Source organism: Phascolarctos cinereus, unplaced genomic scaffold (genome assembly GCF_003287225.1).
Source record: "Phascolarctos cinereus isolate Bilbo 61053 unplaced genomic scaffold, phaCin_HiC Scaffold_726;HRSCAF=1367, whole genome shotgun sequence".
NCBI classification, from domain to species: domain Eukaryota; kingdom Metazoa; phylum Chordata; class Mammalia; order Diprotodontia; family Phascolarctidae; genus Phascolarctos; species Phascolarctos cinereus.
Window position 1 is genome coordinate 135,526,426 of NW_027556098.1, and position 18,527 is coordinate 135,544,952.

The 18,527-nt window shown below is 39.3% G+C and overlaps 1 protein-coding gene across 1 annotated transcript; it reads left to right on the forward strand.

Annotated features, from left to right (window-relative positions):
• The first annotated feature begins 10,035 nt into the window (after positions 1–10,035).
• Positions 10,036–15,329, forward strand: POLR2D (RNA polymerase II subunit D). Its single transcript, XM_078146786.1, has 3 exons — positions 10,036–10,145; positions 11,257–11,437; positions 13,315–15,329. The coding sequence occupies exons 1-3, from the start codon at positions 10,073–10,075 to the stop codon at positions 13,400–13,402; spliced, it is 342 nt and encodes a 113-aa protein (XP_078002912.1). The 5' UTR covers positions 10,036–10,072; the 3' UTR covers positions 13,403–15,329.
• The last annotated feature ends 3,198 nt before the right edge of the window (positions 15,330–18,527 follow it).

Sequence of the window (18,527 nt, forward strand, 5' to 3'; positions counted from 1 at the left end):
TTTCTTTGTACTGCCTCATCTTTATACCATGTGCCTTGAACTATTTGGAGTAATAAAATTTTTTCTTAATAACAGCTAAGCAATATTTGCCTACATATTGGTCACACAGCAGATCTTGTTAGCAAGAGTCGCTCTGCCGTCTTCTTTCTTGTATTCAGGTATCACACCTATTCATTCCATCATTCTTTTGCCAACTAATTATCCCTATCCAGAGCTAATTAACCTATGAGATACTCTTCTTTCAATCAAAAAAGTGTTTGGGCATACACAGAAAGTGTGAGTCTCTTAAGTAATTTTAAATTGGAGTAGGAAGAGGTAAAGATAAAACTAAAACCCATGGAAATAAGATTATAAGCAGCTCCTGAGTTGTGTGGTATAAATTAATTAAAAGTGCCACAAGAGTTTACAGAAGGGAGAAAGCAGAGTGGTCTGGCTAGAATTTGGATGGGACAAATGTGGAGGGAATACATTGCATTAGGGAAAGGGGGCAGAGACTAGCATGACTATGGCATGTGAGACATGTACACAAGTAAGGTTAAGGAATGGTGGGAAATGAATTTGGTTAGTTAAAATGGGCACAGGTCTAAGAGTTTTGAAAGCCTGGCATAGTTGACTATATAAAAGGAAATAAGCTTTTAGAGACTTCAAGTGAAAATGATAGTCATTTAAGTGGTTTTCATTATGTATGATATGGCCTATGATTCTCCATGGCTTGGGGTTCAAATTATGAATCTCAATGGTCAGCCACCTCCAGTTTTCTTTGTCCTCAACCTTGACAGAAAGTGGGAATTAATTAAATTAGTGCAGGTCTAGGTATTTAGCTGCTCATTATGTACTATTAGAGCTAAGGGGGAAAGAGTAAAACAACAAAGAACAATCAGCCATGTTCTTGGGCAAGTTTGATTCCCCTTTGCCAAGTGGTTTTCATAGTGGTCTGGGACTCAGTTTCTCCAAAGCTCATGACTCTTAACAGGGAAGGCATAGGCATATCCTCTCTCTGCAGCTAGAATGCACTTTTGTGTAAGGCTTCAGTAATATTAACTAACACTTATGGCATTTTAAGGTTTGTAAGCGGCTTTCCAAAACACCTTGATGAAGTATCTAATACAGTATTAGTACAGTACATCAGTTTTATGGATGGGAATACTATGGCTAAGAGGATAAGTGATTAAGCTATGATTAACACAGTTGATAAAAAATTTCAGAAGCAGGACCTAAAGCAGAGTCTGACTCAAAGTTGAGTATTCTACGCACCAGACCACACTGTCCAGGTAAAGAGCCTAATCTGCCTATGTTATATAATGTCAACTGGCTCTCAATGCATGAGGCAATCCTTTTATATTTCTCTAAACAATTCACTATCCTACTCACCACAGTCCCTTTTCCACATCTTTTCCTCCCTTCTCAAACCTTCCATGGCTCCATCTCTCCTTTCATTGATCTCTTCATCTCCCAATCTAATGGTCTTTTCTCAGTCATTCTTCTTGACCTCTTCCACCTTTGACATTGTCAAGCACCTTCTCCCTGAGACTTACTCCACATTTTTGTGAGCTATTCAGTCCTGGTTCTCCTCCTGACCATTTCTTCTCAATCTATACTGAATCTTCATCCAGGTTTGGCCTATTCACCACGGTCCCCCAAGCTTCTGTCCAGGACCTTTTTCTCTCTCTATCCTATTTCACTTGATCTCATCAGCGCCCATGGATTGAATTATCATCATTATGCAGATGAATCTCAGATCTATTTGTCCAGCCCTAACCTGTCTCCTGACCTCCAACCTCACATCTTAATTACCTATTAGACATCTCACACTGGATATCTTGGTAGATATCTTAAACTCAACATGTCCATACAACTCATCTTTTCCCCCAAACCCTCCCCACTTTCAAACTTTCCTATTATTGTTGAGGTTACTATCCAGTCAGGTAGGCTAGCAATCTAGATGACATCTTTGAATTCTATTTCAACTTCCAACTCCATTGTCACAACATCTCTCCATTACTCCCCCTTGTATATACTGTCATTGCCACAACTCTGTTGCAGTCCCTTATCATCTCACACCTGACTACTGCAATAGACTACTGGTTGGTCTCCCTGCTACAAGTCTCACCTCCAATCCAATTTCCACTCAGCTGTCAAATTGATCTTCCTAAAGCAAGTGTTTGGCCATATCTCACACACATGCCAGTCAACTCAAATGTCTCTGTTGCCTCCAAGGTTAAATAAAGAATCTCTGTTTGGCTTTTAAACCTCTCCATAATGTGGCCCATTCCTACCTTTCTAGTCTTCTTACATCTTGCACTTCTCTCCACCCTACCCCCCATACTCTACAATCCAGTGACATGATTTTCTTGTTCTTCCCACTAGACATTCCATCTCCCAGTTTGGGGTATTTTCATTTATTACCCCCCATGCCTAGAACTCTCCTCATTTCTACTTCCTAACTTCCTGGACTTCCTTCAAATTTCAGCTAAAATCCCACCTTTTGTTAGTTCAATGGTTATTTTTTTTTAACATTTAGTATTATTAATCTCTCCTTTGATTTTAAGGATTTTTATTTAGGTCTTTAATTGGAGGCTTTTAATTTCTTCTTTTTTCTAGTTTTTTAAATTACATACCCAATTTATTGATCTGCTCTTTCTCTCTTTTATTGACATAAACATTTACAAATATAGATTTTCCCCAAGTACTGCATTAGCTGCATCCCACAAACTTTGGCATGTTGTCTCATAGTTTTCATTATCTTTAATGCAATTATCAATTGTTTCTATGATTTGTTCTTTGACTCGTTCTTTAGGATTAGATTATTTTTTTTCCAATTGATTTTTAATCTCTGCTTCCAAGGCTCTTTATTGAATGTAATTTTTATTGCACCCAAAAAGGATGCATTTAATATTTCTGCTTTTCTGCATTTGCTTGTGAGGTTTTTATTCCCTAATACAGGGGTGGAAAACCTGCAGACTGAAGACCACATGTGGCCTTCTAGGCACTCTGGTGAAGCCTTTTGACTGAGTCCAAGTTTTCCAGAACAAATCTTTTTATTAAGGGGATTTGTTCTGTGAAGTTTGGATTCAGTCAAAAGGCCACACTTGAGGACCTAGAGGGTCACATATGGCCTCAAGGCCACAGATTCCCCACTCCTGCATGTGGTCAGTTTTTGTGAAGATGCTGAGAAAAAGCTGAGAAAGCTGAGAAAAAGATATACTCCTTTCTATTCCCATTCAGTTTTCTCTAGAGCTCTATCATAGCTAACTTTTCTAAAATTCAATATTTCCTTAATTCCTTCTTATTTAGTTTGTGTTTAGATTTATCTAGTTCTGAGAGGGGTAAATTGAGATCCCTCGCTAAAATAGTTTTAGTATTTCCTTCTGTAACTCATTTAACTTTACTTTAAGAATATGGATGTTATGCCATTTCGTGCATCTATGTTTAATGTTGATATTACTTAATTGTCTATGATACCTTTGAGCAAAATGTCATTTCCCTGATTATCTTTTAATTAGGTCTCTTTTTGCTTTTGCTTTGTCTGAGATCAGGATTGCTACATCTGCCTTTTTTTTTTTAAACCTCAACTGAAGCATAATTCTGCTCCAACCTCTTATTTTAACTCTGTGTCTTTCTGTTTCAAGTGTGTCTCTTGTAAACAACATATTGTTGGATTCTGGTTTCTAATCCACTGCTATCCACATCCATTTTATGGATGAGTTCATCCCATTCACATTCACACACGTATTTCCCTCTGACCTATTCTCTTTTATTTATCCTTCTCTTTTTTTAACCCTGTCCCTCCTCAAAAGTCTGTTTTGCTTCTGACTACTACCTCCCTTAATCCATCCTCCTTTTCTCTTAGCCCCTCCCCCTCCTACATTTTTGTTGGGTAAGATAGATTTCTATACCCAACTAAATGTGTATCTATATTCTTCCTTCTTTGAATCAGTTCAGATGAAAGTGAGGTTCAATCATTTCCCTCTCCACTATAAAAACTCCTTCTTGCGTGCCTCTTTTATGGTACATAATTTTCCCCATTCTCTCCCTCCTCCCTTCTCCCAATGCATCCCTCTCTCTCACCATTCCATTCTTTTTTTTTTTATTTCTGAGATTGTCCTAACATAATCAACTCATACCCATTCTCTTTATATAGACTCCTTCTAATCACCCTAATAACATAAAGTTCTTAGGAGGAACTAAAATCCCACCTTTTGTAATAGGCCTTTTCTGACCACCCCTTCCCTTAAATGCCTTCCAGCTATTGATTATCTTCAATTTATCTTGTATATATCTAGCTTGTACATAGTTGTTTTCATATTGTCTCCCCCATTAGTCCCTAAGCTCCTTGAGAGTAGGGACTTTTTTCTGCTTTTCTTTGTATCCTAGTAGGCAGCTAGGTGGTTCAGTGAATAGAGAATTGGGCCTGAAGTCAGGAAGACCTGAGTTCAAATATGGCCTCAGACACTTAAGTGTGTGATCCTGGGCAAGTCACTTAATATCTGCCTTGGTTTCCTCATTTATAAAGTGGGAATAATAATAGCATCTACCTCCCATGATTGTTATAAAGATAAAATGAGATAATATTTGTAAAATAATTTGCAAATCTTAAGAGTGCTATATAAATACTAGATATTACTATTCCATAGTACTTAGTACAGTGCCTACTATATTATAGATGCTTAATAAATGCTTGCTGACTTATCTGCTAAACATGGAGAGATGGCTGTCAAAGGCAACACTGGGTTAGAATATAAATAAACTCATCTATAAAATCCCACTAAGGAGGATAATAAATGACTGTGAACAGCATCATCTCATAAAGCAGAGAGAAGCCATAGAGGTTAAAACCAGGTTAAATAAAGCTTGTCAATATATCCAACTAAATAAATTTTTCCCAAGGGCATTCAGAGAGAGAGAGGGAGGACTACACAGAGAAGAAAAATGGAAAAGATTTGCAAAAAAATTTTAACAAACTTTTTTTTTCTATCAAGGATAGTGGAAAAAACACACTTGTACCCTAGCATCGAAGTCCTTTAGGTGCTTACAAAGACATAGGGAATAGCACAAAGAGAACAAAGATGGAAAAAATGGCTAGAGCTGTGCTACATCTGTTACCTCAATAAACATACTTCACATTTGTAGAGCATTTTATGGTTTTTTTCCCTACATATCGGATTCCCACAATAATTCCAAGAGGTCCAACACGCAGCATCCATTTATAATACTGACATATTTGTCTTTATTTACATTTTGACTTTCTTATATACTTCACCAATGAATTAAAGTATAAGGCAATATAATCATGAGGGCATTGATATAGCAATATATAAGAAATATGAATGAGGGGAAGATTTCAAAGGTATGGAAAAGGTATGAAGCCCTGTTAATACTACTAAAAAAGTGACACAGAATATTAATAACTAAGGATCTAGAAGTCTGCTCTCCTATGTGTACAAAATCTTTATGAAGATTATCTATACAAGAATTGAGGGCATCTTTAATAAGAATAGTAGTATGAAAATAGCAGGATTTCACAAGAAAAATTTAAAAATAGACCACATCTTAACCATCTAATAACTGACTCAAAGATCTAAAGAATATAATAGCACATCACAATGTTAATTTGTTGATTACCCCCCTCCAATTTTTTTTCTTTGGTAAAAAACCCTGTCTTATCGACTCTCTTACAATAAGATGTGTCCCATTCATATAATAAAATCATTCAGGAATCATTAGAAAATACAACAGAAATAAGTCTATTCAATAACCCTGTGATAATAAACATCAGGTAAGGTATAAGATAGGGAGATAGATGCTCACCAAAACTATTTGTCAGTGTGATGGAGAAGATCTAGCACTGAGTCCAAGTCAATGAGGAATTCCTTGAAGGGAGTGAGATCCTCCAAATGCTCCTTTTTGCAGATGAAATTGTGTTAATTGCACCAAACCCCAAGACACTGCAGAACCTCCTAGAAAGTATCTGTAATCACTGAAAGGAGCTTAGTCTTCCATCCACACAGTAAAGACCAAGTGGATGAAGAATGCCTATTTCTCAGATTTCAACATGCATGTGATTGTTTCTTCCCCTTAGAGTTTGTCCAACAACAGATATATATACAAATGGGACAGACAGTTCAGATGGACAATGAGCTGGACCCACGATAAGAAAGATAGAAGAGAAGAGTTGGGTTGTTTTTCAGAAATCTCTTAAGTATTTTTATTGACCCAAGCTTCCTATAATAACAAAGGCCTATCTTTTCAATAAAATTATTTTACTGGAGTTGCCGTAGGGCACTAAGACTCAAAGCATCACTTCTTTTTCAGAACTAAAGATGAGCATCACACAGAGGACAATGAAAAGGTGCATGGTTGGTCCAAACAGGTTGCAATGTGTAATCAACCAGTAACTCCAAAGATGAATGAGAATAAAAGATGTTATTAAGAAATTGCATGACATAGGCCAAATCAATATAATAAAAGTGATATTACCTAAATTAATTTATCTAGTGCCATACCACTCAAACTACCAAGGAGAGCTAGAAAAAGTTAATTACAAAATTCATTTGAAAGAACAAAAGGTCAAGAAAATCAAAGGAATTAATTTCTTAAAAAGTGATAAGTAAGGGGTCCCAGCAGTACCAGATTTCAAACTAGACTACAAAGCTATAATCATCAAAACAGTTTAGTACTGAACAAGACATAGAGAGAGATTGATTGGTAAAACAGATTAGGTACACAATATACAGAAACAAATAAATACAGCAGGATCTGATAAACCCAAAGGTCCCAGCTATTGGGGCAAGAATTCACTATTTGACAAAAACAGTTGGAAAAACTGGAAAGTAGTGTGGCAGAAACAAGGTGTAGACCAACATCTCACCCCATTTACCAAAATAAACTCCGAACTGGTACAATTTAGACATAGATCATCTCTAGTCCTAGGTAAGAAGATGAGCAACCTTGCATCCAGCCTTTCACCTCCCATCGTCTGCTAAACATGTCTCCTGAGGGAGGGATGTAAGAAGACTGTCTTTTCCTAGCAAGAAAGTTTTCTCATCTGTAAAATTGGGAGGGTCCATTCTAGCTCTGCAAATTCTATGGCTTGACAACTAAAGATTTGAGAACAGGTTTTGAGCAAGGGAATGAGGAAAAGGAAGCAATAGGTCACTTTTGCCCATCAAAGAAGCATGAGGATGCCACTGAGATAAAAATAACTGAGGCTGGGTAGGTAAGAAATAACAAATTTATTTTTACTGGGGATCATTACATTATATACAATGCTCTGCACACAGGCACACTTTGACAAGTGTTTGTTAAATTAATGAATTAATATACATTCCTATAGAAGCACAAAGAGAGAAACCATGAAAGAACTGCAGTTACAAAGATAAAATATTTAACTTCTGAGTTTTAGAGAAATTTTAATAATAATAACATCATCAATAGCAATAATAGCTAACATTGATATAGTGCTTTATGGTTTGCAAAGCATTTTCCAAATATTTAATTTAATCCTCACAATCACCCTAGGAGGTAGGTGTTATTATAATCTTACAGAGGAGGAAACTGAGGCAGATAGAGTTTAAGTGATTTGCCCAGGGTCACATAGCTAGTAATTTTCTGAGGCTGGATTTGAACTCAGGTTTTCCTGTCTCCAAGTTGAGCTCTATTCCACTTCAACACCTAGCTGCCCTTTTTTTCTTATTTTATTGTTTACTACTTGTAAACTTTTTTTTTTAGCTCACACTTTTAGGTCTAAGCTTCTTTCTTGGGTATTTTTAAATGTATTGACCTCATTTTAAAAATTGCCCTTGTGGTTATTCTCCATTTTTAGGCAGGTCACATGTGCCAAAATGCAGGGAAACCAGCCTGACTGTACATGAGATTTAGTATGCATATGTCTATGTGAACCATATCTCGGTGTTTGTATGTTCTGCATGTAAATGTGTGAAGGTGTTGATGTGTGAATGTGTATTTTTGTCTCCTCAGTATTGGAATAGGGAATGGGGTGAATGTGTACATGTGTTTGAATATAGGAGTATGAATTATGTTTACAGAGAGAGAACTGTAAAAATTGAGTTGTGAGTCAGGAAACCTAATTTCTCTTCCCAGCTGCCCTTATAACTACTTGTTTCAATATAGTCTACTTTCCCCATCTCTCCAAGTCTGTTTCTTCATCTGTAAAATGGGGTTAGTAATAAATACTCTCTGTAAGGAAGTAGTCCTTTAGAGCCCAAGACTTAATCACAAAAAAAGGTGTCCAGTCAAGTAGGGGTTAAATTTAAAGATGTAGCTGCCACAGGATCCTGTTATGAGGTGCAAATTAGTCCCTTGAATGTGTCAACAGACAATCACAACATCAGAGATTTATGAAAGAGAAAAGAAGCAACCCACAGGATAAACACCAATAGGCAACTCAGTCACCGTAAAAAGACAGTTCATTTAGTCTGGGAGACAGACTCTATTTTTTAAAATTTATTTTTTAGGCTAGGCAGTGGGGTTAAGTGACTTGCCCAGGGTCACACAGCTAGCAAGTGCTATGTGTCTGATGCTGGATTTGAACTCAGGTTCTCCTGAATCCAGGGCCAGTGCTCTATCCACTGTGCCACTTAGCTGCCCCTCCTCCTTTGTATTCTTTAGGATCATATTTTCATGTGTGTATACATATATGTATGTTGAATCTCAGAGGAGGAAGCTCAGAGGATCATGGGGTTAGGACTAGAATGTATCTTAGAGGTTAATCATAAGATGGGGCAGTTAGGTGGAGCAGTAAAGCAATGGGTTTGGAATCAGGAAGACTCATTTTCATGAGTTCAAATCTGTCCTCAGACTCTTACTAGCTGTGTGAACCTGAGCAAGTCACTTACCCCTGTTTGCCTCAGTTTCCTCATCTGTCAAATGAGTGGAGAAGGAAATGTCAAACCACTCCAGTATCTTTGCCAATAAAACCCAAAAATCAGGTCACAAAGAGTCAGACTTCACTGAAATGACTCAACAACAATAGCAAATCATAAAACTGAGGCATCTCAGTGGCTCAGTAGTTGGAACATAGTCTGGAATCAGGAAGACCTGAGTTCAAATCCAGTTTCAGACACTTACTAACTCTGTGACCCTGAGCAAGTTACTTAACCTCCACTTGCCTTAATCCACTGGAGAAAGAAATGTCCAATTTCTTTGCCAAGAAAACCCCATGAACAGTATGTCCCACAGGGACAAGAAGAGTCGGACATCAGTGAATCAACTGAACAATAATTATAAGATCATGGACTTAGAAGTGGAAGGGACCTTAGAGGATATCTAGCCTATCCCTCTCACTTTACAGATGAGGAAACTGAGGCCCAGGATGGTTAAGTGATTCACTTATGGTCACATAAGTAGTAAGGGTCAGAGTTGGAGATTTGAACCAGTAAAGCAGCACCAGCTTTGCATATAGGTGCCCAATGCAGGTAAGAGTAAGAATTTAGTCAATGAAAAGAGCACAAGAATGAGAGTCAGGAAGCCTGGGATCTAGTCCTCTCTTCTCTAACTCACAGGGTGACCTGAGACAAGTCACTTCACCTTTTTAGGTCTTAGATAGATAGATGGAGAAAGAAAGAAAAGAAGGAAGAAAAAAAAAAGGAAGAAAGGAAGGAAGAAAGAAAGAGAGAGAGAAAGGAAGGAAGGAAGGTGGATGTGGAATAGTTCTGAATTCTGTCATGTAAATTCTATGATTTGTCTATGAAGGTAGTGCCATGCAAAGGTAAGGTGTGTCTATTCTTTGCGTATGTTAGAGTGCGCATCTTGGGATGTGTCAGTTTCTAGAGAGTCGGCAGTGTTCATGGATAGGTGTGTGAATGAAGCTGAGCAGGGTCTCCCGCAAGTCAGTGGGGTGGGTGTGCGCATGAGCAACAACATGCTGGGCAGGAAAGAATGACTTCTCCCCAGCCTCTGAGGATCCGCTTTCCCCACCTCTGTGGCTAACATGGCTCCCCCCCTAGGCCTCTTCCTTCAGCCGGACGGCTCCTCCCTCCCAGGACCGGCCCCCGCCTCCCTTCTCAGCGCACTTCCGCTTCCGGTCCTGCCTTTGGCGCGGAGCTGGAGCGTGATGGCGGCCGGAGGCAGCGACCCTCGCGCCGGCGATGTGGAGGAAGACGCCTCGCAGCTCGTCTTCCCCAAAGGTGCGCCTGGCGGGCGCTGCGGATCTCGGGCCCGGGGGAGAGGGCGAGCTCCCCACCGCCCGGCCGGGGCCGTCCTCCCTCCCCGCCGCCCTGAGGCGGGACCGCCCCGCGCGAGGGGAAGACCGGGCTGAGGAGGACCCCGCGAACCGGGAGCGGCGCCCCGGGGCGCGGAGGCGGGGGCTGGTGGAGCCGGTGCCCTCCCCCGGGGGTCCAGGCTGTCAGTGGCTTACCGGAGCCGGCTTCCTGCTGGAAGGGAAAAAAAAGCCCATAATGGGCCCTTTCTTGCTGTTTTTCGCGCGAGACGCTCCATCCCCGTTCCGGGCTTTCCCCGCCGTCCCGGGTGTGCAATGCTCCCCACACCCCCGGAGTGCCAGTCCCTCCCTTCTGCTGGTGACCTCCAGGGATCCTGCCCGAATCCTGCTTATTGGTAGCCCCCGCAGCCCTCCTTGGGAGCAGGGACTGCCTTTCATCTCTCTGTGTATCCCCAGCCCTTAGCCCAGGCGCCTGGCGCGTAGTAGGTGCTTCAGAAATGCTTATTGACTGACACTCCCGCTCCTATCAGGGACGAGGATGGAGGGTGAAGAGTGAAGCTTGGCTTGGATTGGTGCTATATACTGAATGGAGTGAGAAATGGAAAATAATTGAATGGGACAGCAGGCAACTGGAGGCTTAGTCTGCTGTCAGGAAGTCTGGGCCTCAGACTCTTACTAGCAGTGTGACCTTGGGCAAGTCACTTAACCTCGTGTTGCCTGTTTACTCCATCTGTAAAATGGGGATAATGATAGCACCTACTAATGGTAGCATATATAGCACAACAACTTAGGGTTTTGGGGAGGATCAAATGAGATAATTATAATGCAGTTAGCACGGTGCCTGGCACATAGTAAAATGCTATATCAATGTTAGCTATCATCATTTTTATTATTGTACTTGAAAGATAGCAAAAATAAAATACTGGTTACATGTAAATACAGTGACAAGAAAAAAAAGTCCCCAGAGTTTTTGTTGGGGCAGACATACAGTCAGCTCCAGATGCGGAATTAACATTTAGAAGCAGAATTTTAAGGGATGTTTGTGGAATTGACATTTATTATTTCTCACTTTATAATAGAGTTTGAAACAGCAGAAACTCTTCTAAATTCCGAAGTCCACATGCTTCTAGAGCATCGAAAGCAACAGAACGAAAGTGCAGAGGATGAACAAGAACTTTCAGAGGTTTTCATGAAAACTTTAAATTACACTGCACGTTTTAGTCGTTTTAAAAACAGGGAAACCATTGCCAGTGTTCGGAGGTAAGTGCCAAAGGAAAATTATTTTATGAAGAAATGATATGTGCTATGGTAACCTATACTTAGAATGCTCTCTTACGGATTAATGTTTGGGCAGCTAGGTGGCACAGTGGATAGAGTACCAGGTCTGGAGTCAGAAAGACTTATCTTCCTGAATTCAAATCTAGCCTCACACTAGCTGTGTGACCCTGGGCAAGTCACCTAACCCAGTTTACCTCAGTTTCCTCATCTGTAAAATGAGCTGGAGAAGGAAATGGTAAACCTCTACAGGATCTTTGCCAAGAAAACCCTAAATAGAGTTACAAAGAGCTGAACAGTTTAGAGGGTTTTCTAAAAATTTAATTCTTTTGTTACATTTTAAGTTAAAACTCCCTCCCTTCCCCCCTCCCTTCCCATGCACATTAGAGAGGGCCACCATTTGACACAAATTTACAAATATATGTAAAACCATACTATGCATACTTCTGTTTATCAGTTCTTTCTCTGGAGGTGGATAGCATCCTCATAGGTCCTTTATAGTTGATTTGAGTATGTATAGTACTCAGAAAACTTGGTTGTTCACAATTATTTTTCATATGGTATTACTGTTCTCTATACAATGTTTATTTGGTTCTGCTCACTTCAGTTTTCATTACTTCGTGCAAGTCTTTTCATGTTTTTCTAAAATCAGCCAGCACATCATTTCCTTTTTAAAATTATTCATTTATTTAACTATTTATTTATTTAATTATTTTAGGCAGTTGGAGTTAAGTGACTTGCCCAGGGTTACACAGCTAGTAAGTATCAAGTGTTTGGTCTGAGGCCGGATTTGAACTCAGGTCCTTCTGACTTCAGGGCCGGTGCTCTATGCACTGTGCCACCTAGCTGCCTACAGCACAGTAATATTCCATCACAATCACATAACTGAAACTTGTTTAGCCATTCTCCAATTGATGGGCATCCCCCCTTTTAATGACACCTTACAACATCTAGTACCTTTTTTCCCACCACAAGAGAGCTGCTATAAATATTTTAGAATGTATAGGGGGCAGCTAGGTGGTGAAGTGAATAGAGCACCTGCTCGGCAGTCAGGAAGACCTGAGTTCAAATCCCGTCTCAGACCAGACATTTGACACTAGCTGTGTGACCCTGGGCAAGTCACTTAACCCCAATTGCCTCACCAAAAAAACCAAACAAACAAAAAGAATGTATAGGTTCTTTTCCTTCTTCCCTGATCATCTTGGGAAACACACCTAATTATTTCTGGATTGAAGTTTTATAACACTATTTTGAAACACTTTTTTAAAACACAGTTTTTTAACACTTTGGGCATAATTTCAGATTGTTCTCTAAAATGATTGGATCAGTTTACAGTTCCACCAGCAGTATATTAATGTCCCAATTTTTCCACATCCCCTCAGAGGATTTTTAATACAGAATACCTGACATTATGGATTTGGTATGGATTTTGAAGTAAGGAAAAAGGAAACAATAGCAAACAACACCAAAATTTATTGCAGGTAAAAGGTAGATTAATTTTAGGTCCGTGAAAAATATTGCTTTCTTGCTAATGGATATTCCGTGTTGTTGGGTCTCAGTAATAGGCTAACCTAACCACAGATACTGTTCTCTTAACTTCCTTATCTCAGCCATCTCTTTGCCAGTCTTGATGTTCCATATTGCCCTGCAGGCAGAGGAAGGCATTTGAATGGGAGGTCCTTTGCTACCATTAACTATATTCGGGCAGTATCTGTGAAAGGGTTGTGTTTTTTCTTTTATGACACCCTACAGTGCCTAGTATGTAATAGGTGTTCAATATATACTTTCAGAATGAATGATTTTGTGCTTTTTCGTTTTGGTCATTCTTTCTTTTTTGGTTATATCGTATTCTCTCTGTTCAGTCTGTTACTCCAGAAAAAGCTCCATAAGTTTGAGTTGGCCTGTTTAGCAAACCTTTGTCCTGAGACAGCAGAAGAGGCTAAGGCTTGATTCCAAGGTAAGAACTAATTCCGGCATGAGGAAACTAACAAAATGGAATGCTTTGTAACTGTACTCATCAAGCTTGGCCCCCAACCCTCATAAGGGATGAAAATATGTCCATCTCCTTCCATTAGGAAGATGGGGGACTGTGGGTGTAGACTGTTACATAATTACATCAGATGCAGTTGATGTGTAGATTGGTTTTGCTGAACAGTTTCCCCCTCCTTCCCCCTTTCAATGTGTTTCGAGGGAAGGCTCACTGGTTAGGGGACAAAGAAAAGCTATGTTCAGAAATTAATGTGATACACAAACAAAAAGCCTCAGTAAAACAGAAACATAAATTATTTAGGCCTGTGCATGTGAATTCTTAATTTTCCTTACCTAATATTAAACTGTGGTGGAGAGAAAGATTGAAAGAAAAGTCAGATTTTGTATCTAAGATTTGAAAAATGACTAATGAGGAAATCATTCATTATAACTGGGAAATGTCATCTTTAGGCCTAAATGAAAAGGTGGTAGGCAAGTAGTGTTGAAAATTAGTATAGGGAAGCTGAAAGGTTGTGGAATTCTTAAGATTAAGAAAAAAGCATCTTCACTCTAATTGATTGGTCGATTTGGTTCTCTTGCAGCCTGGAGGGTCGATTTGAAGATGAGGAATTGCAACAGATTCTTGATGATATCCAGACCAAGAGGAGTTTCCAGTATTAATACTAGGAACCCAGCCCTTCAGTGAAGATAGAAGAGGAAATTTCCCAAAATTCCTCTGCAGCTGAGAAGAACCCGGACTCCCTTCAGAGACCATGCAGAAATTTGGTCACAAAAGTTGGTCAGGCCTCCTGTGGACAAGGCAATGCAGTCTTGCATCAACAAGTAATTCAAACTTGTGAACAATTGTAATTCTGATTGACTCTTTGAATATTTGAGATGTGGCAAAGGCCAGGAATGCCATTGACTCTTAAAGGGGCTTTGGGATGATTTAATTTAATGAAGGGTTTTCAGATGAGGTAATGGACCAGTACCTAGATGTTTGCATCATCCTCTCCATCTCTTCTCTTACAGGGAAATATTAAGGGTAAAGAGTGAGGTGGGAGAATTTAGCCAGTAAATACATATGGCATGTTATTGACTACCTCATATCACTGAATTTGGCACTTCATTTATATTCACATTTCTGGTTTGAATTTCAAGCTATTGTGAAATGTTGACCCAAATTAGAATATATAAAAATAGCTTGAGTTTAAAAAAAAGTATGTCATATATAAATGATGGAAGGAAAAAATCAAAGTGAACCTATACCTGAGTGTTTGAAATTCAAAAAAACCAGAAAAACTGAACACCTCACAATCGTGAAGTACCAAAAAGTCAATTTGGCCAAAACTCAGAGGGAAGAAGATAGAGAAACTGCTGGTAGTCTTAGGGCATCACTGTATATAAGTTCAGAAGAGCCTTGATTTAGGAGGCTCAGTTTGGCCTCTCTCATATCCTCAAGGCTTTGAGGTTTTGGAGCAGGAGGGAATTTGTGGGATTTACTCTTATCTGGCAGCTGCTCTGGAAAAGGGTATTTGCTGAGTTTAAGCTAGTCCTTAATCCTGATTTTAAATGCCATTCAATTCACTGTAGGTTTGGTATATCACAGGAAGATATTGGGGAGGGCCAGAGAGAATGAGACTTGATTCTGATTGAGTCTTCATAATAAACTAAGTTTGGGACAGGTTTCTAGTCCTAAATTTTAGCATTGATTTCCGAAAGGTCACACAAATAGTTTTTGCAATTGCTTCTCCCAAACCCTAAAATCTTTTACTGTAATTTGATCTAATAATAGGGGAATGGGTGGATTTTGTATTGGGTATCCAGTTAATTGTGTAATTCCTAAGAAGTAGACTTACTCTAGGAAATAAAATTATTTTTCAATAAAGTTATGAGAACCTGCATTTTATGGAGTAGTAAGGACTTTGAAATAATGTTATTTCCTCTTTATGTGAATATAGAGAAAAAACATTTCATGAGAACAGTCATTGACCTACTGAAACTTTGTATCTCTCCTAATGCCTATCACAGTGTCCTATACACAGTAGGTACTTAAATGTCAAATTGAAGGAATAAAATTAACCAAACAGCATCTACGTATCAAAAAATCAGTCTAAGAAACTTAACAAATTCTAGATCCATAAAAACAAACAAAAGTTTATTCTAGGTCAGTGGGTTTTTTTTTGGTTGAGGCATAGTGTTCTTATGTGAGGAGCCTTGGCACACTGATTGTTTAAGTTGGCAACAAAGTAGGTTTCCTAAGTAGTTAAACCTTTTGACCCATTACCTGAGCCTTGAGATTCCTCTGCCCGTCTCTCTGGCCTCCTCCTTCCACCACCCCCATTCCTATTGTTACTTCCCCTACCTAGACTTTCAGCTAATAGAGCTGCTATTCTGACTCCAATTGTGATGACAGATAGCAGACTCCCACTGAGCATTTGGGCTAGGCTAGGTTGTCCAAAAGTTTCTCAGTGTGTGGAAGAAATGGGGAAGAGGTGAGAGTAGACTAATAAATGGAGACGCTTGCAAACTTGCTGTTTAGGAAGGCAAATTTTTGTAACACATCTAGCAAAACTGATGACCCTTTTTGAACCATTGTCCTAAGTGTGTGTAGTAAAACTTCAGCCAAAATTGAAGTAATTAGGACTCACTCAGAATGGTTTTTGAACTCTGATTTTAAGAGACTTTTTAAAAAGCTCCTATCAGGACTTTTATAAAGCAGTTCCATAATGTGCCCTTGAGTCAGTACCCATTTAACCCCATCTTCTACATTTTTGGCAGCTACTCAAAAGGCCTTTTGGCCGTGAAGTTGGGAAGACTCATTTTCCCAAGTTCAAACCTGGTCTCAGACACTTACCAGCTGTATAACCCTGGGCAAGTCACCTAGTCCTGTTTGCCTCAGTTTCCTCATTTGAGCTGGAGAAGGAAATGGCAAACCACTCTAGTATCTTTGCCAAGAAAACCCCAAATGGGGTCACAGATTGGCACACAACTGAAATGACTGAACAAACAAAAATAGTTCTGGTCTTTCTGTTTACTAGTTGTTTGACTTTAGACAAATCACTTCCACTTCTCCAATTAAGCCTTAGTTTTCTTTTCTGTAAAATGAGGATTTTACCTGCCCTGCATACTCAGGATTATAAGCAATAGGATAGAATACAAATTCCTCTGGCATTTAAAACTCTTCACAATGTGGCTCCAATCTTTGGACTTCTACCGTTATTCCCCCTCATACAGATTCTACAGTCCAAGCAAACTAGCCTATTTACTGTTCTTCGTAGACAACATTCTATCTCATATGTTTGCCTCTTCACAGACTGTCCTGCGTACCTAGAATTGCTCTCCTCCTTTGCCTGTCAAAATCTCTAGCTCCCTCCAAAGCTCAGTTCAAGTATGTCTCCTATTTAGGTGCTGTCCCCTCCCCTCAAAACTTCTGGTGCATTTCCTTTAGATGTATTATATTTGCTTATCTGTATTCATGTTGCTCCTCCTGTAGAGTATTAGCTCTTTGATGGCAAGGACTGTTTTTGTATCACCAGTGTCTTGCACGCAACAGGTATTTAACAAATGCTCGTAGAACTGACGAATGTTTTTTTCAGGTGCCTTGAAAAATAAAAACCTATATATTCATATGTAAAATATTGTCAGTCCTGGATACCCACCCATATTCTTTCTCATTTATATGAAATTCTAATGAGAATGGTCCACATATGTTTCAAGGTTATCTTTTACTTGCTTTTTAAAAATTTTGTTATTTTGTACTTGACAAACATCAAACATGTAGTTCCATACACAGAGAAGTACAGAAAAAGCACGGTATGTGAAACCATAATGAAGATAGTAGCATGCATTAGGCAGGTTTTCACAAACGAGATTATCTTTGGACTTCCAAAACATTTGATTCAATGGAGCAAAATACCACCATAAAAGTTCTCCAACAAGGTATTTCCCATGCATATTTAAAAATCATGCAATGTTCCTTGAAAGATAACTAACAACAGAGGAAACCTCATTTGGCCACCCCTAGATCATTAATTTCAATTAAAACATAAAATAGTTATACATGTTATACAAAAGGATTTATTAAGCAAACATTACTAAGTTTTGGGCACTGAGATTGCAAACAAAAGAAAGGTAGCCCTTGTCCTCAAAGAACTTATACCCTAATAGGGAAAGACCATACATATTGAGGAATGGCATCCTGGGAGCAGTGTTTTATATTGAAAGTCATAGGGTTGGTGAGTGGAGCTATAGGACAATTGGGTTGACATGTTCTTTCCAGAAATGGTAGTGTGATTTGATTACTGTTCCCAGAGCCAAGAGTGAAAAGCAGGGGAGAAGAAGGGAACACAAGAAGAGCAACATAATGGTGGGGATAGGTAGGCTAGTTAGAGAAAACGCACCAATCAGAAGTGCAGGGCTCTAAGGCACAAGTCTGGTCTAGGATATATAGCCTGAAGACATCTGTAGTTATGCTCACTAAAAATGTTTCCCACCATCATGAAGGAGATCTAGTGAAGAATCCCAATTAAAGGAGGGATTCCTGACTGAGATCTTCCAGGTGAAACTTTACATAGTCATAATCATGGTCAGTAAATATTTTTTTATGCACCTACTATGTGCCAGGCACTGTGCTAATTGCTGGGACAAATAAAAAAAATAATCCCCACCCACAAGGAACTTACAATCTAAAGGGGGAAGATAATACACAAAAGGAAGCTGGAAAAGGGAGTGGGAGAGGCTACCATTTGTTAAGTGGAAACTAGAACAACAGATGGAAAATGTGGACTTATTCTGAGCTCTTTCATTATAGAGGGAAGGCTTTGGGCGTTTATTACTCTGACCTCCAGCCCTCCAAGCAGAGGGGAGAGGGATTCTGAGGTGTTGAATATCAAAAGAACAATGAGATTCCAGGTGATGAACTTATCGTGGGGAAGGCATGATATTCCCAGAATCCAAAGCAAGCATCAGAGCAGTTGATGGAAAATGAGGAGACAGATGATATACTGATTACACCAAAACCCAGAACACCAGTAGAACCTTTGAAAGAGCATCTAAAGAGTTTGGCTCGATTCTGCACACAGGAAAAACCAAGTGAATGAAAGAT